A 27,349-nucleotide genomic window follows, 5' to 3' on the forward strand; every position below is an offset into this window, starting at 1 on the left:
GGCTCAAGTGTATCAGAAGATGATATTATTGATGTTGCCTTGAATGGCTTAGGCAAAGAGTACAAAGCTTTTGACACTTCCATTTCTGTCAGAGAAGAGCCCCCTAGCTGGGAAGAGCTAGTTGCTTTGTTGCTGCATGAGGAAGTCAAACTTGGTTTGAATACAGGTTCTAGTGCATCTTAGAGTAGAGACACTGTGTTATACTCTAGCCAGCGTGGCAGAGGATCTAGAGGTCGTGGTTCATTTCGAGGTCGTGGAGACACTCGTAATACTTATGGACAACAGCAGCAATAGAGTAATTGGCATGGTGCAAATACACAAGGCCAGCGTGGATCTGGTGGGTTTAGAGGCAGGGGGAGATCACCCCGAGGTAGAGGTGGTGGATCTGGTTCATGGCAGTCATCTGATCAGTCCAACAGGGACAAGGACTTCCATTATTGTGGTCGGTATGGGCATATTGCAAAGGATTGTTACAAGAAGCAGGGAGATATGAAGGCAAAGGGCAGACAGCATGGGCACTATGCATCTTCTAGTGTGCTCATGACGAGCCAGTTGATAGACTCTTTGCCATGCAGCATGTACCTAAAAATGCATCGAGACATGATAGAGATGACAAATGGTACATTGACTCCGGAGCGTCAAACCACATGACCCCGCATGGAGAGTGGTTTGATGAGATGGTTGCAGGTACACATGGTCATGTATGTACTGGGGATGACACCCAACATGACATAAAGCATAAAGGGATTGTTCCTCTTATGATGCCTGATGGCAAGAAGAAAGGCCTGCATGATGTATTACATGTACCGACCATAACAAAGAATCTGTTGTCTGTGGGTCAAATGACATAACAGAATTTGCAAGTGAGGTTCAACAAAGATGGGTGTTTCATTGAGGAGTATGGAAATGGCTGCAAGTTAATTGCCAAGGGCAGACGGGATGGCAGGATGTTTACATTGGATGCGACCATTCCGGGACTCAAGGAAGCCATGTTTGCTCATGATGAGAGTGCCATTTAGGATGTAGAGATTTGGCACAAGCGGATTGGACATGTCAATGTACAAAAGCTGAAATCTATGTAGCAAAAAGAAGTAGTACTTGGATTACCTAAATTCAAGTATAATGATTTTGGTCATGTATGCCCTGCATGTCAGTTTGGGAAGCAAGCACGGTTTCCTTTCATGAGACATGTAAAAAATAGCACTAGGCCTTTACAGTTGGTGCACTCTAATGTCTGGGGTCCTTCACATAATGCTTCTTTTGGCGATGCACGGTATTATGTCTCATTTATTGATGATTTTAGCAGGTACACTTGGCTTTATATCTTGAAGCATAAGGATGATGTGTTTGATGCATTCAAAGACTTCAAGAAACATGCTGAAAATGAATTGGGCTGTTACATATCATGCTTGAGATTAGATGGAGGAGGTGAATATGTCTCAAACTACTTTAACATGTATCTTGCTAAACATGGGATCAGAAGACAGTTCACACGCAGTTATACACCATAGCAAAACAGTGTTGCAAAGAGGAAAAATAGGGTTTTGATGGAGTCAGCTAGAGCTATGCTGAATGAAAAATGTCTACCAAATGGTTATTGAGCTGAAGCAGTGGTGACTATTGTATATGTGCTGAATCAAACCCCTACAGCAGGGATTCATGATGTCACTCTGTATGAACAGCTGTATGGTCATAAACCTGATATTTCACACTTGAAGGTATTTGGCAGCATTGCATATGTGCATATACCGGATGAGAAGAGGAAGAAATTGGATCCTAAGGTAGTGAAAAGTGTGTTTATAGGATATGCACAGGAACGGAAAGCTTATAAGTGTTATGTACCTTCTATGCATGAGACACTCATAAGCAGAGATGTGGTATTTGATGAGTTAGCATCCTGGTATGGGAATCCTGTTGCAGTACCTACTGATGGCTCACCCAATATGAGTCATGCTGAAAATACTCCTGCAGAGAGTACTTCCATGAGTGGTCAGATAGGTGATGCATCATCTATAGTGAGTCCTTGGACAGGACGATTACGGAGTCGCACTACTACATCCACTGACACAGATATGTCAGTGAGGGGGAGAACAGATAAGGGAAAAGAAAAGGTTTTTGAATATGTAATAGGTCCACTCACTGTAGGTTATGATTCATCTAGCAATGATAGCTTAGACAGTGAATTTTGGATTCCGTCTGTTATGATGCCAGGTGCTAGGCAGAGCCGTTATGTGCCGCCTCATGAGAGGCAAGCTCACAGTGAGCCACAGCTCAGGAGATCAGAGAGGGTCAGACGACCTGTTGACAGGTATACTTACACTGGATATTTAGCCCGTCATTATGCTTATATGATGAAAGTAACAAGTTTTAGAGAACCAAGTAAGTTTGATGAGGCAGTTGTAGATGAGAATTGGTGTGCTGCTATGGATGAGGAATATTCAGCTTTGGGTGAAAATGGTACATGGGATTTGGTACAGTTGCCTGAGGGCAAAACACCTATTGGATGCAAGTGGGTGTATAAGGTAAAATGTAAATCAGATGGATCATTGGAAAGATATAAGGCCAGGCTGGTTGCAAAAAGGTATGCGCAGCAGTATGGTCTTGATTATGAGGAGATTTTCAGCCCTGTAGCAAAGATGGCTACAGTTAGAACTGTGATTGCTCTGGCAGCAACTAGAGGCTGGAAACTATGGAAGATGGATGTAAAGAATGCATTTCTCAATGGAGAATTACAGGAAGAGGTTTACATGGAACAGCCTGAAGGCTATGTACATCCAAAATTTCCAGCACATGTATGTCGGCTGAAAAAGGCATTATATGGGCTGAAACAGGCACCCAGAGCATGGAATGCTCACATAAGCAGTTATTTGCAGCAACATGGTTTCCGATTGGGAGATGCTGATTATAGTCTGTTTGTAAAGAAGACAGATAGTGGCTATGTTTTCCTATTTGTCTATGTTGATGACTTAATCATTACAGGAGATGATGAAAATGGGATTGCTGAAATAAATACATGTTTACAGGCTGAGTTTAAGGTCAAGAACCTTGGAGAGCTGAAATACTTTTTGGGAATTGAGGTTGTCTCTACACCTCAAGGCATATGGCTGCTACAGAAGCAGTATGCTCATGACATGTTATAGAAATATGGTATGGCTGATTGCAAGCCTATGGATACGACTTTGGAGCAGAATGTCAAGCTGCAGATTGATGTTGGGACAGAGATTGAGAATGTTACTATGTACAGACAGATGGTAGGTAGCTTGATCTATCTCACGATCACTAGACCTGACTTGAGTTATGCTGTGGGGCTGATCAGTCAGTTCATGCAGAAGCCTCGCAAACCACACTTGGATGCAGTCAGAAGAATTTTGAGATATGTAAAGAGTACCACAGATCATGGGCTGTTTTATGCATATGGAAAACCCCTTGACTTGATGGGGTACACTGATGCTGACTGGGCTGGTTGCACGTATGACAAGAGGTCAACCAGCGGCTATGCATTTGGATTGGGTAGTAGTATGATCAGTTGGCAGAGTAAGAAATAGCCTACAGTTGCATTATCTAGTACGGAAGCAAAGTATCATGGTGCGGCCTTAGCGGCTTGTGAAGCTAAGTGGTTACAGAAGTTGCTGAATGACTTGGGAGTATTTGAGCAGTGTTATGTTAGCAAGCAATCCTGTTTATCATGCAAGATCAAAACACATTGAGGTTCACTACCATTTCATCAGGGAAATGGTTTTAGCATATCAGATTGACTTAGAGCATGTGAAGAGTAAAGACCAGGTAGCAGATATCTTTACCAAATCACTTGGTAAAGATAAGTTCATTCACTTTAGACAGCTACTTGGAGTGATGCAGATGATTTGAGTTTTGTTTTTGAGCTTGAGGGGGAGTGTTAGAAATCAAGCTCACCGTCAGTGTGTCTTCATCTATGACCGACATCTATGATAGCTAGTGTGTACAGCTGTCTACATGTGACTACATTAAATAAGTCGGGTTAGTAGTCAGTTAGTGACCTGACTAGAGTTAGTCCGTCTAGTCTACATTTACACTAGGTTACTTTATCTTGTAGAGTGTGTGCTTTTCAGTTCAGTGTGTAAAACATGAAGGAATGAGTTTGAGAGCCTGAAGGCTCATGGATATGGTGCTTTTCCCAGTCTCTCTCTCCTCTTTTGAACAAGGTCTAGAGGTTGCAAGTGGTGTTATGAGTGAAATATACAAACCTAGGTGATTTTTGTATGATCACTTCAAGTCGAGTGATATGCTTATCAGGCTTGACTAGTATGAGTAGTGGTACTACAACTCATGCCATGTCTTCATGGCCAACCCTAAGCCATTTGTCACTCTCAAGCTATGTCAATGTAGGTCACTTGAGTTACACATTCGCAAGACTCAATTTGTGGTGGTTTCCATTCAAGTAAAGTCAATGGGTGTAGCTAACCCAAGTGAAATAGTATGCATTCATGTCATGTATAAACATTACACTCGTGTCCTCAACTACTCATGGTCCTTGGTTGAATCCTTTAGTCAAGCAGCATGAGGCAAGGGTGCATTTGGTTTCATCATGGTCTTATGAAGGTATGATCATGCACAGGATCTATGCTCTAGGTGATTGAGGTGCTACACTGCAACAATCAAGTTCATTATGCCAATGATTCTTGTTACGACAATCAGTCGGCAACATGCCCCTTGAGACCAAGATCATGTGGCACTGCTTAAATAGTTAGGTATACTAAAGATGTTGCATGCTAATGGAATATAGTTGATGCATGATTTTTCCTTAATGTGATTCATGAGAGAAACTCAAGTTAACATTACTATCACTCTTGTAGCTAGACTACTTGGTTGGATTCAAGAGTTTTGATTTAGGTGGTCAACTCGAAGTGGCATTATGTGGTAGCTCAAGGATGGTGTGTGTGTGCAACTAGTACATGAGGAATGTGTTTGAGTAGACTAAGCTTCTCCCAAAGCCAAGTGATTGTGGGTTACTAATGCACCCACAATAGAGGCTCTTATGCAAAGTTGAGGAAAACAATTTAGGAACACTTGAGATTATGTGATCCGCTTCTTGCAATTCCTAATATTGTTGTGGCTCATGCCAAGTCCTCATGTATTGTTGAGCCCATAGTCTTTTAGTTCAATTTAGTTTAATTATTGCACTTGCAATGCATATGGATAAGTTACTTGAGACACATTCTCCCAAGTCCATCAAGTCAAGGTGGGTTTCTTGCTCGTGTCTCATTGGACCTCCTATATGGGCATGGGGTGTTGAGCCTTGATTTGATGTACTATAGTGTGGCTGATGACAACAACCATGCCCTCTATCATGCATGGATCGAGTCATTACTCCAATACAAGGTGCCCCTTTGTTGTTACTCGTTCTTGACCATACTTGGGATGAATGGTAGCCAATTCAACCTACCCTCTAGAAGTATAGTAATGATCCCGAGAATATGTCATTCAATATGGGGAAGATGTGGTCATTCAAGATGATACTAGCATTACAAATATTGGTATTAGTTATGTAGAAAGTACTAATGGAAGATGCATCATAGACCAAATCTATGAAGTCATAAGGTCCCACACATCCTCAACTCATTTCCAAACCATATCTCTATTGGATTTCTTACCTTGGTAACTCGTGTGGTAGTCTTCTTGTAGGCCACTCAAACTATAGACTGCCATAGACACATGACATCAAAGATATGATTGATGTGCTTTACATCAAAAGCTGGTCATGTGGAAGAATTGGGAACTTGATGGGACTTGAACCCTTTTGAGTCACGTTGGATGAGATCAATCACATGTCTCAAGCCTTATTAGGTTGTGTTTTACTTGGAATTATAGGTAACTCATGTTAGCATTTGTAGTACTGTAGTCTTGGTCAAGATGGCATGACTCATCTTTGGAGAAGGCTAGTAGATTATTGAAGTTCATGCCCCTAATTAGGAAGAGGTCAATAGAAGGTCTGGATAGGGCGGAACTAGCAAGAGGCAATGGGAGGCAATGGTCATAACTTGTAAGAGAAAATATTTTTGCACAACCCACTTAAGGCAAACCTAAAAGAGGCTAAATGTGTGGCCCTTATTAACCTATTTGTATGCATTCTCTTATCATCATAAATCTTGTGTGGCGACTCCTAAACATAGGGTTCATTGGGTCATATCATAACTCTATTGCAGAATGGTTGTCATGCCAAGGACTATAGGACCACCTAAGTGAATGAACAAGGAAGATAAAATTATCACTCAAACAAAGTAAAAGAAAGTTTTTAATGCTCTACCCAAGGAGATGTCAAGAACCCGACCAACCTCAAGAACTCCAAGGAATTTCAAAGAAACACCCCCTAAGAACCCAAGAGCCCCTCAAAAGACTTAGTAATGCCATACAACTTGACGATGGCCATGTGGCTAAGAGACTCGTGCTAGAAAGTCTAACAACCCTACAAACCCAAGATAAAGACATTCTTGGATGTGGATTAGAACCAAGACATTCCATGCATCAAAGAGGGAAACTTGTATCTTACTCACTCATCTAATAAGAATAAGGGAAAATCCACACTTGTGGGAATACTCAAACAATCACAATAGCTCTTTCGAGATGAACATACATTAGCCAATCTTTGAATCTTCAAAGAATTTCTAGATGATCCTAACTAGCAATGGTCTAAGTTTCATTAGATGTTGTTTCAGGTTCCTTACTTGCATAGAAGGATCAAGCATTGTGATGGAAAAATCACCAATAGAGGACCTCACATGACTTGCATGGAGTCCTTATTTACCAAAATCCAAGACTATGAAATGATTAGTATTGGTATGAACCATTTAGGAAGCCCTCAATCTTTGATCTATGCCACCCATTCCACTTGTGATATTTGTTAGCATTTAGATACCAAAGGGAAATCCTACGTGCAACAATATGAGAAGACAATGTTGTCTCCAAGGGTGAAAGCTATAGAAGGAGATGAAGAACACACCAACCCAATGGGATTGGGGTTGTAGTCAACCCAAGTACATAACTCATTATTTTCCAACAAAGCAAAAGTCATCTTTGATTCGTAATGTTTACCCAAGGTGCGACCAGTGCAGTGTCACACACATGGCATGACTACCCTGAACATCAAGTGACAACTTATAGTTAGGTTGATTTAGTAGGCATAGTAATATTTTCATCCAAAAAGGTAAAACCATTGATATCGATCCCAATGACAAAGTGCTTATACCACCTACCTATCTTAGGTCAGACTAATCACAAAGTGAGACCATGTCATTGAAGCTCTAATTGATAGAGGACTCTAAGGTAGAGTTGCCACATTTATAAACAAGTTGAGATGCATTAATCATTTCCTTCTCCAACCTAGTTTTATGATCATCTCTCTCTCTCTCTCTCTCTCTCTCTCTCTCTCTCTCTCTCTCTCTCTCTCTCTCTCTCTCTCTCTCTCTCTCTCTCTCTCTCTCTCTCTCTCTCTCTCTCTCTCTCTCTCTCTCTCTCTCTCTCTCTCTCTCTCTCTCTCTCTCTCTCTCTCTCTCTCTCTCTCCCCAAGTTCATTGAAAGCCTACATGAGTTTTGTTTAGGCATTCTTCTCAAAGTCTCCCCACTCATTAAAAGCCTATATGATTTTTGTTTAGCCATTCTTTAGAGAGAGAGAGAGAGAGAGAGAGAGAGAGAGAGAGAGAGAGTATATTAACGTCTCTAAAAGGCCAATGTGGCCTATGAGACCAAAGCAGTACATACAATGATGGTGTGTTTCTCATCTAGAACGAGCAAAAAGATGAAAAACATGCCTATAAGACTGAAAAGGAAATGAAATGAAATAGTGTCCCATAAAAGGGAAACATGTCAGTGATCTGAAAGTGAGAGTAGAGAAAGGAAAACTCTCCATCAATGATATGTCTGTTCTCTAGGGAAGTGTATCTCTGCATAACTAAGGCGTCTTGGCATCTGTCTCCTGTGGCGCTCAATGATGGCTTTAATTTTTCTGTGGTGTGGATGTCTAGGCCTTCGTCCGGGTGGACGTGGGCGCCTAGACCGGCTAAGTGCCACTGCTCTATCCAAAGGGACACCTACAGAAGATGAGGTCCAATGATGATGTACTCCTGTAGGTTGTGTGGCAGTAGTAGTGGTATCTGCCATACTCTGTCGTGTATCCATGAAAAAGTCAGTGACTGCTCTCTGTCTATGTGAGCCGAGCTGTGGGGGCCTCCTACTCCGTAGAATTGTTGCTTTGCGCCTCTGGAGCTCCAAGAGGAAAAATCCCAAGCATCTCTGATCCTCATACTGCATGATCCGTCTCAGGGGTCCAAAACCCTCTCGAAACAGACAGTGGTATCTACCTCGTATGTCGTAATATACAGTGCATCGGCAGATGTAGTGTTCCTCTGTCTCTGGCTCTCTGTCGCATAGTGGGCATATGCGTTCTTCTATCTGTATACCCTCCCATCTGCCTGTCTCAATCCTCAGGTGGTGGGATGAGGTGCGGATCTGACCAATAGCTGTGCGTAGTCCATGAGGTAGCTGTGTGTCCATGTAATTGGGTCGGGTGATGAAACCATCCTCAGATACCTAGAGGAAGTGGGTCTGGTAGTGTGCCATCACACAGAGAGAGAGAGAGAGAGAGAGAGAGAGAGAGAGAGAGAGAGAGAGTGTGTGTGTGTGTGTGTGTGTGTGTGTGTGTGTGAAAAATCCACTTTAGGAGTGCCATCGCCACAAACATGAAACTAACTACTAAAGTTATATAGTTACTAAATACATCATGACCCTAAAGTAGTTCAATGCTTAGGCTTTGTAAACTCTTATGTGAGTGCTTTTTCATCTCAGTAACCTACCTATTCTCCCTCCTTTCTAGCCACATTTATCTTAATAATTTCACTTGGTTGTGCTTTGATTTGTGCTTGTGTAAGTCTATCCACACTCCACATTGTAGTTCTCGTGAAATATCTTAATTGCTTTAATACTTTGACTTTATCTTGCATGTTTTCAAAATCCAAAATTTTTGGATTATTTTCTTGTGTGGTGCTTTTTCACGGCATCATCCAATTGAACCCTTATGTTTTTTATTGTGTGGTGTTTTTTCATGGCATCATCCAATTGAATCCTTATGTTTTTGGAATTAGCCTTGACCTCTAGCCTATATGACTATGAACATCCTTGGTAGTCCTCATCACCTATTTCCTCTTGTGTTTCTTTGTGTGATTCATTAGGAAGGCTTCCTACACGTGTGTGGATACAATCTTATTTTGTAATGTAGCTTCACTAACTAATAAAAAGATAGTATCCATCATACTTTGTTATTTGCCTCCTTCCTTATTTTGAGTTCCTTCTATACTTCCTTTTGCATGTTAGTTGTTATGTCATTGACTTCATCTTCAATGTTCTTATTATCTAATCCTACCTCTAAACCAAGTTTTCCTTTAGCTCCTCCAAGCAAGTAAGCCTTTACTATCAAGCAATTATGTATATATAATTTGATTGGATTGATAAACAGTTGTGATTAAAATGAATAAAGGTGTTGCATCTTCAACATGAGGTGGAAAAGGAGCATAGAATACCAATTTAGACCTTTGAATGACTCTACATTGCATGTAAGGAAGATCTACCTTAGCTTTGAATCACCCATAAGGAAGATTTGCCTTACCCTCAAATCACCCACCATAAGCTTATTGTTTGATCTCACACTTTAGTCATCAATCTTGCAGTCATAGTGGCATATTTAGACCACAATGATACAAAAGCACATCATAAACTTGCATTCATAATCAAAACAATCCCCCTCCCTCTCTCCCTCTCTCTCAACTAACACCCAACCACTAAGTTCATGCTAGAACATTTTCCTAAAACCTTCATTATCGATAGCTTTTGTCACCCTAGAAAAAGTTTTACTCCAATCTTCATTATTGACACATTTTGTAGCCCTAACCAACTTTCCTTTTCCTTCAATGTATTTGCACTTTTCTTGAAAATATCTTAAAATCTAAGTGGTCGAGAAAAACAACAACAAGAATGCAATTCCTTTCAAGATCAATGACCTATTGCCTTCATAACTACATTCCTTGGACAATGCATTTGCACTTTCCTTCAATATATTGTAAAAGACAAGTTGCAAAGGAAATAAACAACAACACCTTGCCAAGATCAATACCTATTTCTTGTAGAATTACAAGAATGCAATTCCCCTAATCAAGATACTATCTTTCTAAAGAATTATAATATATTTTTCACACCTCTGAGGTCAAGGATTTTGAGACCTGAAAAATCAAGCAAGATCTAATGCTCATGTTGTCCAAGGTAGTTCCAATTAAGAACAAAGGCACCTTTGAGGGTTCAAGAGGCAACCAAATTCAACAATTGAATGCCTAGATAAACTTCATGGATCAAGAGTTCATGGAGCTAGTCTTAATGTAGTTGAAGGCTTACTAATTTAAAAGCTCACACATCAAAAAGTATGAGTTGCTAGAAGAAGGATAAAAATCATGATATTTCAACAAATAACCCTTCTACAATGAGTTGAATCCAAATCCAAAGTATCCAAACAAATAGACAAAAAATTTGGGTTGAAGATGTTGAGATGGCAAGCTCAACACGTACGAACATTGATGATGGACCGGCTAGCTAGATGGGTCCGCATATCTACACTTAGCACATCAATGTTCACTATGATTCTCACATGGCCATTGACTTATCACTCATTATATGTAGTTTGTTACACCTACCTACAACTGGCATAGATATAGCACCAGTCAATTCATATAGTCAGTTATGTACTCTTTCACTTAATATGCCACTTTCCTTTATGTTGGATCTTATCTATACTTTATGTACATTGTATTGTGTGTGGAAGAAGAAAGAGAAACCAACAAGAAAATGTTTTGGCATCCATCTCTCTTCTTGTATTCTTGAGTGAGCTTCCTCTTATGTGTGTGGTGTGTGTTTGCACAGCAGCTCAAGCAAGTCCTCCCACCACACGATTCTTGATATGATATCAGAGCGGTACCACTGACAGAGGCCGGTTTTGAAGGCTACATTAAAGAAGAAGAAGCAAGGATTCAAGAAAGCAACCAACCAATAAGAAACTCTCCCATTATTCCACTCTTTTTCTTGGATAGTGCCTATGGAGACAGCGGAAGCAAGGCAGAGTGAAAATCTCAAATTGCTGTGAGATTTGGTGTGTGAGCTTGCTGATTTTTTGGGCATTTGAGGCCATTTCGAGCCTCGTTTTAGAGCTACAAGGTTGCAAACAGTAGTTTCACAATATACGACTATTTTGGCTATATCGAGCGAAAGTAGATGCACATGTTGCAGATTTCGAATACGTAATTTTTGAGGTATTTTCCAAGAAGCAAACATAAGTTTTATTTGCAAAGAGGTTGCAGGTTACATGTACTATTGAGCAATCAATGAAAAAGGTTGCTTGATGTATTGATGTGAACTTATTGTGAAAGGTTGTAGAAGACTTGCTTTGCTATTTTGTATCATTTTTGTGATAATGACAGAGAATAATGGAAATCCCATCATTGAGGAGCTGGACAAGAACAACTACCCTTCATGGAAGTTAAGTGTGACAAACTTCCTCATTGGAAAGGGCCTTTATGAGTTCATTTCAGATGAAGAAGAGGAGCCATAGCTGAGTATCCCTACAACTTTGCAGATGAATTAAAGGCGTGAAAAGAATTGAATGCAAAAGACAAAAAGGTGATATATTGGCTAGCTATAGTGATTGATAATACTATGTTGGGACATATCAAGAATGTAGAAGCTTCACATACAGCTCGGATAATTTTTGAGAAGATGTTTTTAATAAATATAAATGCATGAAAGATTCAACTCAAGCAAGAGTTGAATACCTTGAAGAAAGGAAAAATATATGTCAATGAGTATGTTTTAAAGGTGAGGAGCATTGCACATGCTTCAACGGTGATTGATACAATGCTTATGATGATTTGCTTTGATCTATTTTGGGTGGCCTTAATAATAAGAAAAAAGACTTGGAAATCATTTGTCACTTCTATATATGTAAGAAAACCATTTCCAAACTTTGATGAGTTTGTCTCTCTCATGATTATCGAAGAGATCAATATGTAGAGTGACTTATCTAACAAAAACGGTGAACAAGTCCAAGCATTTTACTCAAGTTCAAGAAGGGAACATGGGAGATCCTCTTCGAGAGACCATGGTATGGGACGTGTTGGTGATAACTAACAAAACAGTTTAAATCAACAATTTAGTGAAATGCAAATTTCAGGAGGCCATGGAAATTATAGAGGCAAGCAAGACTCTAGAGAAAGAGGTGAATGGTAAAACAAATGTTCTAAAAATCATGCTATTGTTTGCTATTATTGTGGCGAATCATGTCATATTACAACCCATTATTATGCTAAAAAGAATTATATTCGCAGTGGTAAATTGCAAGGAAACTATGGCGTCGTCTTCACGATAGAATAAAGAAAATTTTGAGTGTCTATTTATTATGCAACATATAATGAATGTTGTTATAGAAAAGAGGCCACATAATGATGTATGCTATGTCGATTCAAGTGCATATGATCATATGACTAGTCATGTTGAATGGCTTAGAGAGCTGTATGACTTACAAAGTCCAAGTTATGTGCAGACAGGTGATGATTCATACCACCCAATTTCACACACTGAAAAAGTTTCCTTGTCCTTGCATGATGGCGAGACAAAGATTTTGTCAGATGTATTACATATGCCATCAATCATAAAGAATTTAGTGTCTGTTGGCCAAATGGTAGAGCAAGGGTTGCATATTTGATTTAAGTACAGGTTGGTCGCAAAAGGAAGTAGAGTTGGCTATATGTTCACTTTAGATGTTGGAATTCTTGCAATGAATACTACTATATATGCTGAAGAAAAAGGAGTGGTTGCAAACATTGAAATATGGTATAAATGTATTAGATATGCAAATGTGCAAAGGTTGAAATCAATGCAGTCCAAAGGATTGGTTACAAGGTTACTTGCTTTTAGAGTTGCAGAATTTCATAAAGTGTGTGAAGCATGCCAATATGGTAACTAAGCAAGACAACCCTTTTTGCATAACAAAGATGTGAGCAAAAATATACTTCACATTGTGTATATAGATGTTTGGAAGCCTACATAGAATGTATCTCTTGGTGGTAGCAAATACTTTGTTACGTTTATTGATGATTGTTCAAGGAAGCTATGGGTGTATTTCATAAAGAAAAGGAGTAATGTATTTGAGCATTTCAAATCTTTCAAGGTGGTTGTTAAAACAGAAATAAGCTTGAAAGTTAAGTGCTTAAGATCAAATGCAGAGAGAGAGTACATCTCTAATGAGTTTAGTGGCTTCTTGAGGTCTCATGGGATAAAGAGACACTTTAGTTGCATGTATACCCCACAACAAAATGGGGTTGCAGAGAGGAAAAATAAGCATATTGCAAAAGTTGCCCAAGCATTGATGACTAAAAAGAATATGTCCAAAAGAATTTGGTCTAAAGTTGTTCATAATCTTGTCTATATTGTAAGAAAAACTCTCAAAGTTGCAATTTATGGAATGACCCCCAAATAATACTTTATGGGCAAGAAGCCTAATGTGTCACACTTAAAAGTATTCCGTTGTATTGCATATATTCATGGGCCAAATGAGCTATGAAATAAGCTTGATCCAAAGGCTAAAAATTGTGTTTTTATTGAAGAGTAGAAAGGGTATTGTTGTTATAAAATGTTATCACAAGTGAGTTGAGAGTGAGCAAGAAGGTTATTTTTTATGAGATGAGCAATTAGTATGCATCTATTAGTGATATATTAGATGATGATAATGATCATGAAAGCTATGTGCAAAAAGAAAAGCAAGAATCAAGGAGTCTTAGTGGACCAAAAACATCATCTAGTACTACACTTACAATTAGTTCTTGGTCTGGGAGACTAGGGAGTAACCCCACACCTTTAGGTGGATCTACAAGTGTTGTAGGTAAAGACCGAGGAAAAAAGAAAGTGTTTAATGGTAATGATACATCTACTAGTCATTTGAGATTTGATGGGGATTCTAGTGGTTCAAAGAGTTTGAATAATGAGCTTGGTATTCCTTCAGTCATCAAGACACCAAGTGTATAGAGAGCACATAGTAATGTCAAGGCTCCACTAAGTGATCTAGCGATACACAGGTTTAACAGTGTTAGATATCCTTTTAAAAGATTTGGTTTTGAAGGTTATACCACTCACCATTATACTTATATAGTGAAGGTAGTTGAGGATGTGGAGCCCACTTGTTTTAAGGATGTTGAGCCCACTACAATCGATGAGGAGATAACTGCATTAGAATCCAATAAAACTTGGGATTTGGTATCCTTGCCTATGGGCAAGAAATCTAGTAGCAGTAAGTGGGTTTACAAAGTCAAGCATAATGCAGATGGTTCGGTTAGCAAATATAAGGATAGGCTGGTTGTCAAAGGCTATGCTCAAACATATGGCATAGATTATGAAGAGACATTTATTCTACTTGCTAGGATAACAACTGTTAGATGCGTGATCGCTTTGGTAGTAGCCAAAGATTGGAGTTTGCAACAAATGGATATTAAGAATGCCTTCTCGCATGATGAATTGCAAGAAAATATGTATATGGAACAACCATTAGGTTATAAGGATGTAGAGTATCCCACATATGTATAGAACAGTTACATAGAGCAGCAAAAAGCAATCTACAATTGATTTATCCAGTACAAAGGTTGAGTATAGAGAAGCTCTTATGACAGTATGTGAGATAGTATGGCTGCAATAGTTATTGGATGACTTGGATGTGCAAGGAGATAGTCCAGCTCTCATTCACTGTGACAACACGAGTAGTATACAGCTAGCTAAGAACCCAGTGTTTCTTGCTAAGGCAAAACACGTTGAGATACACTACCACTTTGTGAGAGAGAAGATACTTACAAGAGAGATTGACTTGGTATATGTCAACACACAAGATCAGATACTTGACATTTTCACAAAGACATTGGATGTAGAGAAGCTTCAAAAGTTTTGAAGCTTAGTTAGAGTTGTAGAGATATAATTGAGCTTGAGAAGTGTTGAGATAGCAAGCTCAACACGTACAGACATCGATGATGGATCGCCAAGCTAGATGAATCCACACATCTACACTTAGCACGTTGATGGTCATTATGATCCTCACATGGCCACTAGCTTATCACGTATTATATTTAGTTTGTTACACCTACATACAACTAATATAGATATAGCGCTAGTCGATTAGTATGATTAGTTATGCATTGTTTGACTCAATAGGTCACTTTTCTTTATATTCTATCTTATTTATACTTTATGTGCATTGTATTGTGTATAGAAGAAGATACTAGTAAGAAAACGTTTTGGTCTCCATCTCTCTTTTTGTGTTTTTTAGTGAGCTTCATCTTGTGTATAGTATGTGTGTGGCACAATAACTCAAGCAAGTACCCCCACCATGCGATTCTTGACAGAAGAAGGGCATGATTAATGCACATCAACTTATATAAAGTTATGGCAACTTTAGCTTAGACTCTGTGTTTTCACCTATTTTTTTATCATCAATGTATCAATGTGGACTTCTCAAACATATCCACTGTGGCATCTACTCTCTTTATCAAATCCTTCTACTTAATTCTTAGAGCACTATAAAACATGGTAGGTGCATTCTAAAGCAAATCTAACAAGAGTGCACTTGTAGCACCTACATGAGTTGTATTTAGGCATTCTTGAGAGAGAGAGAGAGAGAGAGAGAGAGAGAGAGAGAGAGAGAGAGAGATTGTGTGTGAATCATAGAACCAGATCCTAGGTCCTTATAATCAATGCATCCACATGGAGAGTCTCGTACATATCCACTACAAAACTCACCACCTTTATCGTATCCTTCAGCTTAATTGTGAGAGGATTAGAAAGTTGGGTAGGCACATTTCATAGCAAATCTAACTACTAATTGGTGCACTTTTAGCACATATAATCCTACACTTTTCTAAACTTAAAAAATATATTCAACACTTTGAAAAAAATTTGCAATGCAATTACACCATTAGGATGAGAGAACAACTACATCTTAAACAATCTGAATGAAATTGTCATCTAAGTTCTACCTTCTTCCCATGCTTGTACAAAGCCTTTCCCACTTCCCTACACAATTGTCAATTCAATGTATCATATTTTATCACAACCCATGACACTTTTCTTAGCCTCCATGATATCAATTAAGTAAAGACACTAGAAATTCTACATGGAGCACAAGTAAAATTGTTAAAACTCATAAAGCCTAAAAGACACAATCTAACATAAGTGCTTTAGTTTGCAAATCCCTTTAGTCCAATGTAAAACAAAGGAGGAAAGATTAGTTTAGATCATCCAAATGCTCTCAAATTCCCATCTATGTGAAACAATAGGCTATCCACCAATGCATTCACATTCGCATGAGAATGGTTCAATACTATAAGACACCAAATACTCTCAAATTCCCATCTATGTGAAACAATAGGCTATCCACCAATGCATTCACATTTGCATGAGAATGGTTCAATACTATAAGACACCAAATACCATCCACAAGTTGTGCCATGTAGAATATTTACTTAATTTTAAATTGTAAAACTATAGGCAAATTTAAGTCCTCTATAAACTTTTACATCACCCAACATACAAGCACCACAACATGCTATCACTCAAATGTATTATCAAATTTTAGTCATCCATCAACAAACCACATTCATGTGACACATCACCATTTAACGACTCCTACCTCCTCATTTTATAAGCTATCAAGAAAGCAAGCATAACCCGCAACGACTCCTACCTCCTCATTTTATAAGCTATTGAGAAAGCAAGCATAACCCGCTCTTCTTCAATCATGACATTTACACCAAACGTTTTACCACTAACATTCAACCACTCAATCCGTGGCTTCAATTGCCCTCTTTATTTTTGAAGTACCACCATTTTCCCTTATACTTCATAAGATCCAATCTTTTTTTTTGAACCGAACCAAACAACTAGCTCAACTTTAAACCACAAAACTATAGTATACAAATTACTCCCTAACAATATGTATGTCCCCTGACAATCCTATACAAGACGATAATTTCAACCACACACGATGTTTGTGTCCATATATAGTTCAACTTGTAAAAAAGGAGACCACCCTCATCCATATGAGAGTTCTTCCGAGCAAACCTTTGCCATCTTGATCCTAATTATAAGCCTCTTTGCTCATTTTCACCATTAGGCCCAAATGGAACAAAGACAACATTCCTTTTCCCTATCAAACCTTAACTTCTTGTTAATGCCAACTTTTACCATACAAAGTTGCAACTTGACGACGTTGACAAAAAGGCAACATATAAACTAAGCATCCTTATAGGAGCCTATACAATTAAGAATCCAAAATCAAAACAAAGAAATCCTTACTAACAAAACTCTCCTCAAGCCTCTACACTTTAAAACTTCATTCACAAATCAACATAAGGTTGCAAGTCCTACTCAACTTCTTGTTAATGCCAACTTTTACCATACAAAGTTGCAACTTGCCGACATTGTGAGAATTACTACTAAGCCAAGCAAGTAAAGAGCAAAGAATCCACTCAAAATAGCATCTCTCATTAAAAAAGAGCAAACTAAGGCAACATATAAACTAAGCATCCTTATAGAAACCTATACAATTAAGAATCCAAAATCAAAGCAAAGAAATCCTTACTAACAAAACTCTCCTCAAGCTTCTACACTTTAAACCATCATTCACAAAGCAACATAAGGTTGCAAGTCCTAAGGTATTGGATACAAAGCTCTATGCACACAATGTCCATTGTCATGATTGGCCATTTAGACCCCTTCACTACCATAAAGCATGAGCAGACAACACTAGTACTGGAACAAGCACCGAACTCGTTCCATCTCCATATATGGCCTTGCTAATGGCACCAAACTCGTTCCATGTCCACAACCTAGCTAATGATACATTGTTAAAACATATATAAAACCATCTATGATTGGCATAGTATGACTATATTATGAAGATAGCACAACAAAAGCTCCATGACTTAAAAGATTAGACATTTGCAAGGTAGAATGTTATTAGTATTCAAAATGCTATGTTAACCACTAGAGATCTACAACTTCTTATAAATAAAACTTTGAATTTTCAAAGCAATGTTTTTCACTAATTAGCAACTCATCCACGAGGCATGCTATGATTGCATGGAATCAAGGACCTCAAGGATGAGAATTCCTAGTAATTATCAAGCAATCAAACTTTGTATTTATTATGACCAAAAAGGAAGAGCATGTAGTTGAGTAGAGCTTCTACAATGACATAAGGCGCAAATGATCATGCCCACTCCATCATTAATTAGAGGTTATTTCAATAGGAAACTAGGATGCTTTAAAAATGAGAGCTGAAATTCATGTTTGAGTGCTTCAGACATGTTTCATTCCATTGCTCCATTCAGAAGGGAACTATATTTAATGCCAAAACCATCAACTACCCAACCATGACAATAATTCCAGTAACTGATACTGCAACTATACTTGCAAGTTCTTAGGTGGAGAAACTCATAAGGTTCTTTGCTAGAGTTTGGCTGTAGATACAGGTAGGCTCCCACATTTGTTAATATTTATTCATGCCACAATACTACATGTTCAGGTGTGTCCATATGCCATGAAGTTTCATGATATCGAGCTCAAAAACTCAGAAGGTTCTTTGCTACAATTTGGCTGTAGATACAGGTAGGCTCCCACATTTGTTAATATTTATTCCTGCCACAATACTACACGTTCAGGTGTGTCCATATGCCATGAAGTTTCATGATATCGAGCTCAAAAAGTCCTCAATGAGCATACCAGCCTATTGCATTGGCAAAGACTCTTTCAAAGAATTAAAAATGCACATGAGGGAACAACTTTGCTTTCACGGCAGATTTTCACTTGTCTGCACTGCAAATGTAATCAAATAAGGGAAGCTCGCCCTCACAGAATCTCGGGTATTCAAAACAGCATAAAGGATTCCTGCATTCAGAACAGTTGCCAGGGAAGCAAGCATGCAAGGGAAGCAAACACACAAGGGAAGAAAACATGGAGACCACTTGGTCATTGTCATCACGGCAGCACACTTTGCCTCGCCTTTAAAAAAAACCATAGTTTGCAAGCTTCATGACACACAGCACATACTGTTTGAAAGATTTCATTGCTATTCAGTGAATCAACTCTGAAAATGATTTCTGCTTGTGCTTTGTTTACATATTCCTTTTATATAGGGATGAGCATCCTTCACATGTGATCCATGCTACTTCCTTCATTCATTACTGAACTGAAAACACAAGTAGCTTCTATTTTCACTATCATGTCACCTTTCTACAGCCTGGTGTATAGCTGTGTAACTTTATCCACACAGTTGAAAAGACTGCCATGACCATAGATGTACAGGCTTCAGAGAGTATCAACTCACAAGTTTTACATCTATCTCATCCCAAAGCTCACATTCCAATTACAGGCAGCAGTCATCCATCTAAAGAAAGAGCAATGCTTGTGCAAAGTGAACAAGCCGAAACTCAATTACAGCATGGCCGATATGTCTGGATGAACCTTACTTGATGATGATGTGTGTTAGACATGCTGTCCTTTGGACGCCCATGGGAACATTTTTCCTTTGCATCACACGAATGAACTGTACAAGCAAGGTGGCTCCAGAACAGAAATGCCTTGTTGATGTTATACGCCCCGCATACTCTGGCACTGATACTTATATTTGCAATACTGGCAGATGTGTGTATGTGTGTGTAAGGGTATATTGAAGATACTGTAACGTAGGCCGAAGGCTGCTTTGAGACACGCTTGCAAACCATTTCACCCTATCTGTACAATCAGAATAGATCAGTGAAGGATAAATCAATATGTAGCAAAAAAGGCTGTGTTGATGCAACCATTGCACTGGATACCTTGTAAATCAACCAAGAACATTCTTGAGAAGCTCTAAAGACTTCATCAGCAGCACCTTCGAGGTATGCCAACTTCCTAGGCAGCCATACAAGTTTAACCCCATTTCAAAACATGAAAGATAGCATGTTTTCACTTCTCAGTTTACAGCACTCCAGAGTTTCTGGCTGTCGCTTACATACTCTTGTACTTCATTGACCAAGCTGCTGTTTCCAAAACCCAGTTACTCATCCATATCCGAATCATCAAAATCTCCTCCTTTCCTCCCATTAGACTTATCACTGGTATAGCCTTCCAGTCCTTGATTCTCCTCATCACTGGCACCAAAAGCCTCTACATCTTCATCACGTGCTCTTGCAGAATCAAAGCCTGTGGCTCCATCCTCCTCTTCAGATTCAGACAAAGCCTGCCGTTTTCTAGATTTCTTAGGAGTATCTTCAGCAACCTGCAAAACAGTCAAGATCTCACTTCATGAGAAAATATACAGGACTGTTTAGATTAGTATCTTCCAATTATGCAAGTCACATGCAAGGCTGCACCTCCTCCTCATCCGTATCCTCCAGCCCAGCAGCTGCAAGAGCATTTTGAGCACCACCTTTCTCATCATCAGATGATTCCTGTATGAAGTTTCCATCATCCTCAAGCTCCTGTTCTGAGTGGCCTTTCTGTTTCTTCTCCCTCTTCCTTTTCTTCTTCTCTTTCTTGTCCTTCTTTTTATCAGACACACCACCATCCTCTTCATTTTCATCTGTCTGAAACTTCTCCCGGTTCTTTACCCTCCAATTTTCCTGCAACATGAAAAAGGAACAAATCCTCTCTAAGTGGATAACAAAAACTATCAGCAAAATGAACACATTTATAACTGACCATTGACTATACCTTGAGACGTTCGAAATTCTCCTGTTCTTCAAGTAGCCTTCGTAATTCATCTTCTTTGTTTCTTCGTTCCATCTGCTTGCATCCCACATTCTCTCTCTCTCTCTCTCTCTCTCTCTCTCTCTCTCTCTCTCTCTCTCTCTCTCTCTCTCTCTCTCTCTCTCTCTCTCTCTCTCTCTCTCTCGTGACGAAGTGTTAATCAATGTATGAAAAATTTTGCATCAGGCCTTCAAGCCAACCAGACAGAATGGCAACAACTGTAATGAATCCAAAAGGCCAATAGAACAACACATTGCATGAACAGAAACTCTCTGAAAAGCTGTCAAACACCAATTCATAGGAACCAATGGGATAATCAAGATGGAACAACAGGGGTGGACCAAACAATATCCATACATGGAGCAACCACCTCTCCAATAATGAAGCCAGCTGAAATCTTAGACGAAATCTGCCATAAAAGCAAGCCTCACACTCGTCCCACATGGCCGTGGATACCTGATGCCAGATTAAGTATAAAAGCATTTCCAATCCACCAGATGTGCCAAAGACCAGCCCATCATATGAAGTGAAAAAGGCAAGGATGATGAGACTGCAACCTAGCCATGGAAGGCATCTTGCCAAGGGCCCAAGAACGGACAAGTATTCTTTGACCTGTCAATGAGGTCCACACTCTGGAAATGAAGTCCCAAATTTGTTTGGCAACCGGGCAAGAAAAGAGAAGATGAACCGATGGGATTGGCACCAAAGACCAGCCCATCGCATGAAGTGAAAGAGGCAAGCATGATGAGACTGCAACCTAGCCATGAAAGGGACCCAAGAGCGGCAAGTATTCTTTGACCTGTCAACAAGGTCCGCAATCTAAAAATGAGAAGATGAACCGGTGCCTCATCACAATCGGGCAAGAAATGAGAAGATGAACCGATGCCTCATCACAAGTACGAAAGATACATCTGCCTCAAAATATCTTTCGGACCTACAGCACATTGCCTATGGTCAAACCCCCAATGAGACGCCTCTAGAGAAAAACTTTCCCTTGATAGGGAAGCTTTGACTCTGTAAGTGAAGCAGGCAATCACGCTACTTAGCTGTAGTATCACAAACATACCAAAGTTTGTTAGCTTTTTCAGTAATCCACCTCTTATCCTCCACCATTTTGTGGTAAATCTGATTAGTTGACTGCTTTAGAAAGTGATGGGTTTTGACAAAAGCCCAATCCAAACAGGGCAATAAGGGTAAAGAAGCTGGTAAGGGGGGGTGCCTCCAAATCCAGTCCCCTCCAAGGTCGTCTAGTGCAGTCTATAACCTCCTAGTATTCAAAAATACTAGCGAATTGTGTTAATAATCTCTACCCACCACAAAGAAGCCACATTGTGGATGACAATGCTTGCTAATATTATAGAAGTTACTTGCCACAACAATGAGCCTCTCCTACAACAAATAGGAAAAGTCAAGGATGAAAGCATTTCTAGTACACCACATGTGCCAAAGTTCAATCCAACCAAAAAAATGAAACAAATGAGAATGTCGCGGTTGGAACGTGTCAAATTGTCAATCTAGGGTTATCTTCCCAACACTCATGTGCGACTAGAAATTTGTTGGGATGCCACTAAGTCTAAACCCTAGAAATAAAATCCAAATCTGTCTAGCAACTAAACAAGAAACAAAAAGATGAGATGCATTTTCCACATATGTAGTGCAAAATACACAATGGCCACTAGCAATTTTGCATTCCCCTTCCCCCCTCCCCCCTCCCCCCCCCCAAAAAAAGGATTTTGCATTAAATAATATAGAAATTTTCAAAGGGCCTTCTCTTCAACCAAGGACTATCAAAGATAGGTTGAAAACTGCACAACATGCCACAAGGCTACTAGGAAAAGAAAAGCAGATCATGGAGTGGGCACCAAAGGAGTGGAACGCATGATCTTTGTGAGCACACACGTGTGAGAGACTGCGTGTAGATGCCCTATGTGTTTCAACACGTTGCATGTAGATCTCTACATGCATTCACACATGTGCGAACAAGGGTTTGCATGTAGATGTCATGTGCTTCAACACACTGCATGTGGATGTCCTCTGTGTGTAGGATCTGAAATCCTAATTTCTTAGGGTTTTTCCAATTCGAAACCCTAATTTCAGGCTGTTTTCCTGTTCATAACCTTAAAAGCAACCTGCTTTTTGACTTTTGCTGTTTGCAACCATAAATATAACTTGCTTTTCTGCTCGGCATGCTACATTAACCCTAAAAACGGCCTGTTCTCCATGTTTGAATCCATAAACAGGCTGTAAGGCAGTTCCAAAAAAAAGTAAGATGTAAAGAAACGGTATGGCAAACATAGAGAAAACACAAAGTGTGTGACAATACACAGAACACAATCTATAGAATCTGAATAAGAATGGATAAATGAGAATATGGATGACACAATCAACAGGCCCAAAACCTTCATGTGTCAAGGACTAGGCAAAGGTGTCAGAGTGCATAGTACTTGCAATGGATCCTGAAACACAGCAGCAGCAGTCCCCCAGAGACTGATAGTCTCATTTGAAGATGGCAGAGAAAACATAGGTGCAATCATTATAATGATTATGTTGCGCATATGACAGCTGGGCAGCACAACCTGAATGCTCCAGATCAGGTCGCCAGCAGGTCTACTCGGCTAGTGTGCAGCCCATTGGCCTGGAACAGTGACTATACAGCAAGGGTGGCCTATCCACCAGCTTTGAGTGATGATCAACCTCCAAAACGCAAACTGCAGCAGGTAATGGCAGGCTAGGCAGCAGCTGGAAAGCAGTCCGATGTATACCACTAATGGCGATGTCTTCCAAATGAGCAGCAGACTCAGATGGACAAGCAGTAGCTCAAGTTAGGGTGTTGATGTACTCCACTAATGGCGATGTCTTCCAAATGAGCAGCAGACTCAGATGGACAAGCAGCAGTTCAAGTTAGGCTATGGATAGCAGTCCAAGGACTGAGTGTATGAATGATCACAGATAAAACGCAAACTGCAGCAGGTAATGGCAGGCTAGGCAGCAGCTGGAAAGCAGTCCGATGTACACCACTAATGGCGATGTCTTCCAAATGAGCAGGAGACTCAGATGGACAAGCAGTAGCTCAAGTTAGGGTGTTGATGTACTCCACTAATGGCGATGTCTTCCAAATGAGCAGCAGACTCAGATGGACAAGCAGCAGCTCAAGTTAGGCTATGGATAGCAGTCCAAGGACTGAGTGTATGAATGATCACAGATAAAAGGATGCACTAACAAGTAACTCTGTATATAGAGGATTTTGGTGCATTTGTCAACTAACAATGTCATGTCTACATTAAATTTGTTTCAGGTTTTAACTTTCGAAGATGGAAAGAAAGGAGAAAGCTGAATGGGATCATGTTACTGTTCTCAAAACAGTTGAAAAAGGGCAGAATACATGTAAATGCAAACATTGTGGACACACTTGAGATGGTGGCCCGCTATGCATAAGGGCACATATTTTGGGATTGATAGCTCTTGGTGTGGAAAAGTACACTGCAGCACTACAAAGTGAAAAGGGTGTATGTTGCAGATTAAAGGTGGGTGTTGAAGTGCAAGACTCCATTGCAAACATTGATGCAGCTATGTCACTTTTGGGAGATGCGTCTTGTGTAATGGCTCTCGTAATGTAGATGCAAGTGTTACTATTGGGCAACTTGGGCAATCAAGCTCTCAAGAGCATGTGAGTTTTCAATTTAAAAAAGTGGCCAAATCATAGGGTGCTTTGGCAAAAGCATGGGATTTGCAAGCACAAAAGGAGGCAAACATTGTTGTTCATCACTTCTTTTATACAAAGTATATCCCACTTTGGAAAGCAAAGAGTCCGTATTTTCTTGGCATGCTAAAGGCAGTTGGGGAAGTGGGTCAAAGCTATAGACCACCTTCATATAACAACCTACACACGAAGGACATTGTGAAGGAGGTTAAATGCATTGACCAAGAGTTGCCTGATATTAGGGAGAAATAGAAGAGAGAGCCATTGTTTGTGATGGATGGTCAAATGCAAGGCGCATCCCTATTATAAAGGTTATGGCTACATCTGTTTATGGTTCAATTTTTTAAAAAGATGTTAATACAGGTGGAGAATACAAGTCTAGGGAGCTCATCTTTGGCATCTTAAAAGATGCAATCCTTGATATTTGGGCCAGATTATGCGGTGCAAGTATGTATGGATAATGCAACTAATTGTATGAGGGTTGGTGACTTGATTATATTAGGAAGAAATAGAAGAGATAGTCATTGTTCGTGATGGATGGTCAGATGCAAGGTGAAGGCCTATTATAAAAGTTATGGCTACATTGGTTTAGGGTTCAATTTTTAAAAAGTTGTTGATACAAGTAAAGAATACAAGTCTCATGAGTTCATCTTTAGCATCTTGAAAGATGCAATCCTTGATATTTGGGCCAAATTATGTGATGCAAGTATGTATGGATAATGCAACTAATTGTATGAGGGCTGATGATTTGATTGACCAAGAGAGGTCTAACATCTTTTTTACTAGAGGTACATACCATTGCTTGGATCTTCTTTTAGAAGATATTGGAAAGCTTGCTTGGATTGCCCACGTGCTAACTAAAGCAAATAAAGTTATCACATTTGTTATACGTAAGCATACAATATTGACATTTGTATCACCAACTCAGCCAAAAAGAATTATTAAAGCCATCAATTGCACGTTTTCCTTACATGTTTATTACATTAGTGAACTTGTTGGATGAGAGATGCTACAATGGCTTGCGTCGTATAGTTGTTAGTGATACTTGGGCAAGAAAGAAAGCTTCATGTACATTGAAGGGAATGGAAGTAGCTGAGATTGTTTTAGGAGCAAGTTTCTGGAATGATGCTAAAATGATAGTAAAGATTTGTGCATCCATTTTTAAAATCCTTGGTCTTACTAATAGAAAAGGAACCACTATGGGACTTTTGTACGAGATAACTAATCAAATGATAGAGAAAATGTGTTCCTTGGAAGAAGTGACTAATTCTAGAGTGCAAGAGATCAAAGGGCTTTGTGTGGACAGATGGGATATAATGCATTCACCTTTACAAACTACAACCTTTGTATTGCATCCTATTTGGAGAGCCAAGAAACCTAATAATGACAGGGAGGTGCATGCAGGATGGATGAAAGTGATAGAAAGGTATACAAAATATGATGTGGATATGCAGGCTGTATTATGTGATGAGCTTGACATGTACAAGTCAGAATCAGGTGCATTTTCTCAGCCACTTGCAAGAGATGAGAAAAAAATACATCACGGTGTTAAATGATGGGAGACATTTGGGCCATGTGCACCCAAATTGCAGCAATTGGCTGTAAGGATACTTTCACAAGGGTCTTGGGCCACCCCTTTTGAGAGAAATTGGAGTATATTTTCACTTATTCAAACAAAGAGAAGGGATAAGTTACTTCCAAAATAGATAGACCAGCTTCTATACATTCATACAAGCCTTCGTCTCATCAACAAAGTTTAAGGAAAAAGGCTATGAAAAGACGGACACTACATTGGACATCCTCAATAAGGAGAAGGATGATGATAGATTGCTTGCATTGTAGCAAATACAAGAGGAAGAGGACATTGTAACCTCATTGTCACAGAGGGAGCACGCACTAGTGATGTTCCAAGAACTGGGAGGAGAAGGAGGTTGCACTCTTGAGAATAATGAAGATGATGAGTAGATCAGTTGGCACTTACTAGTTGCTTCTAGCTAGTCCCTGATGTCTAGTATCCATAAATTGTAGCCTATAGCCTTGTTCCAAACTAGTCACAACTCACTATAGTTTACTTTTAGTTGTTTCTTTTTGAGTTTTCAGTCTAGTATGCACTTCGCGTGCCTCTAGTGTCTATGACTATCTTGTAGGTTGTTGGCTTGATGTTAGTTCCTTCTATATTGACTCAAAAGTCTCAAACTTCAATATTCTAATTTGAGTTGTGCATTGTCCTCTTACTCTAGACATATCTTTTATTTTGAAATTAGCACATATTATCTATTATGATTTATCTCAAATTTTGTTTTGAAGATGCTTGTAAGTTTAGTACTTTTCTCATAATTTGTTAAAAATATATTTAACACAAATGTGCAAAAACTCAAACCCTGAAAGCAGAACTCAAAACTCAAACAAGTTGAAGAAGAAAGAAAGAACACAACTCTTAAGTGATTTACAACTATAAATGACTAAAGAGTGCCCAAGGACAGAGTAAGGAGGTGTCAAAGAGTGATGCCCACCGAAGATAGATTCATTAGGGTCACGTATAATTCAAGTTCAGGGTCTAAATCATACTCGTTTAATACTTTCATACACATTTGCATTAGACATTTATTTCACATATGAAAAAATTATGGGGTCAATGGCCACTCATGTGGGTCCCAATGCAAATAGAGCCTCTTGCCCAGCCACACAATCTAGAAACTCCCTCTTATTTAAAGGGACATTAAGGCAAAATTGCACCTCCAATCTCAGCTCATGCAATAAATCAGTTCCTACATTGTTTACCCCACTCATATGCCAATAAGGACATGCTTGAACGAC

General features: G+C 39.3%; 1 protein-coding gene and 2 pseudogenes across 4 annotated transcripts in view; 2 read left to right on the forward strand and 1 right to left on the reverse strand.

Annotated features, from left to right (window-relative positions):
* Positions 1-17,785: 17,785 nt before the first annotated feature.
* Positions 17,786-27,349, reverse strand: part of ELF8 (binding protein) — a 162,285-nt gene continuing 152,721 nt past the window's right edge. Inside the window, exons 21-25 of one of the 4 annotated variants that reach the window (XM_087665528.1) lie at positions 20,797-20,868; positions 20,457-20,705; positions 19,920-20,362; positions 19,572-19,836; positions 17,786-17,930 (exon numbers count right to left, since the gene is read on the reverse strand). In XM_087665528.1, the coding sequence (XP_087521654.1) occupies positions 20,141-20,362; positions 20,457-20,705; positions 20,797-20,868 (543 nt within the window). In that variant the 3' untranslated portion in view covers positions 17,786-17,930; positions 19,572-19,836; positions 19,920-20,140. Of the gene's footprint in view, positions 17,931-18,290; positions 18,742-19,287; positions 19,837-19,919; positions 20,363-20,456; positions 20,706-20,796; positions 20,869-27,349 lie in introns of those variants that run through there. The other 3 variants (XM_087665527.1, XM_087665529.1, XM_087665526.1) reach the window with 3 other exon arrangements.
* Positions 24,144-24,993, forward strand: LOC148015298 (uncharacterized; annotated as a pseudogene).
* Positions 25,176-26,497, forward strand: LOC148015299 (uncharacterized; annotated as a pseudogene).

The sequence above is a fragment of the Lygodium microphyllum genome, chromosome 24, assembly GCF_053477565.2.
Source record: "Lygodium microphyllum isolate KBCC chromosome 24, Lygodium_microphyllum_v1.1.10, whole genome shotgun sequence".
Classification (NCBI taxonomy): Eukaryota; Viridiplantae; Streptophyta; class Polypodiopsida; order Schizaeales; family Lygodiaceae; genus Lygodium; species Lygodium microphyllum.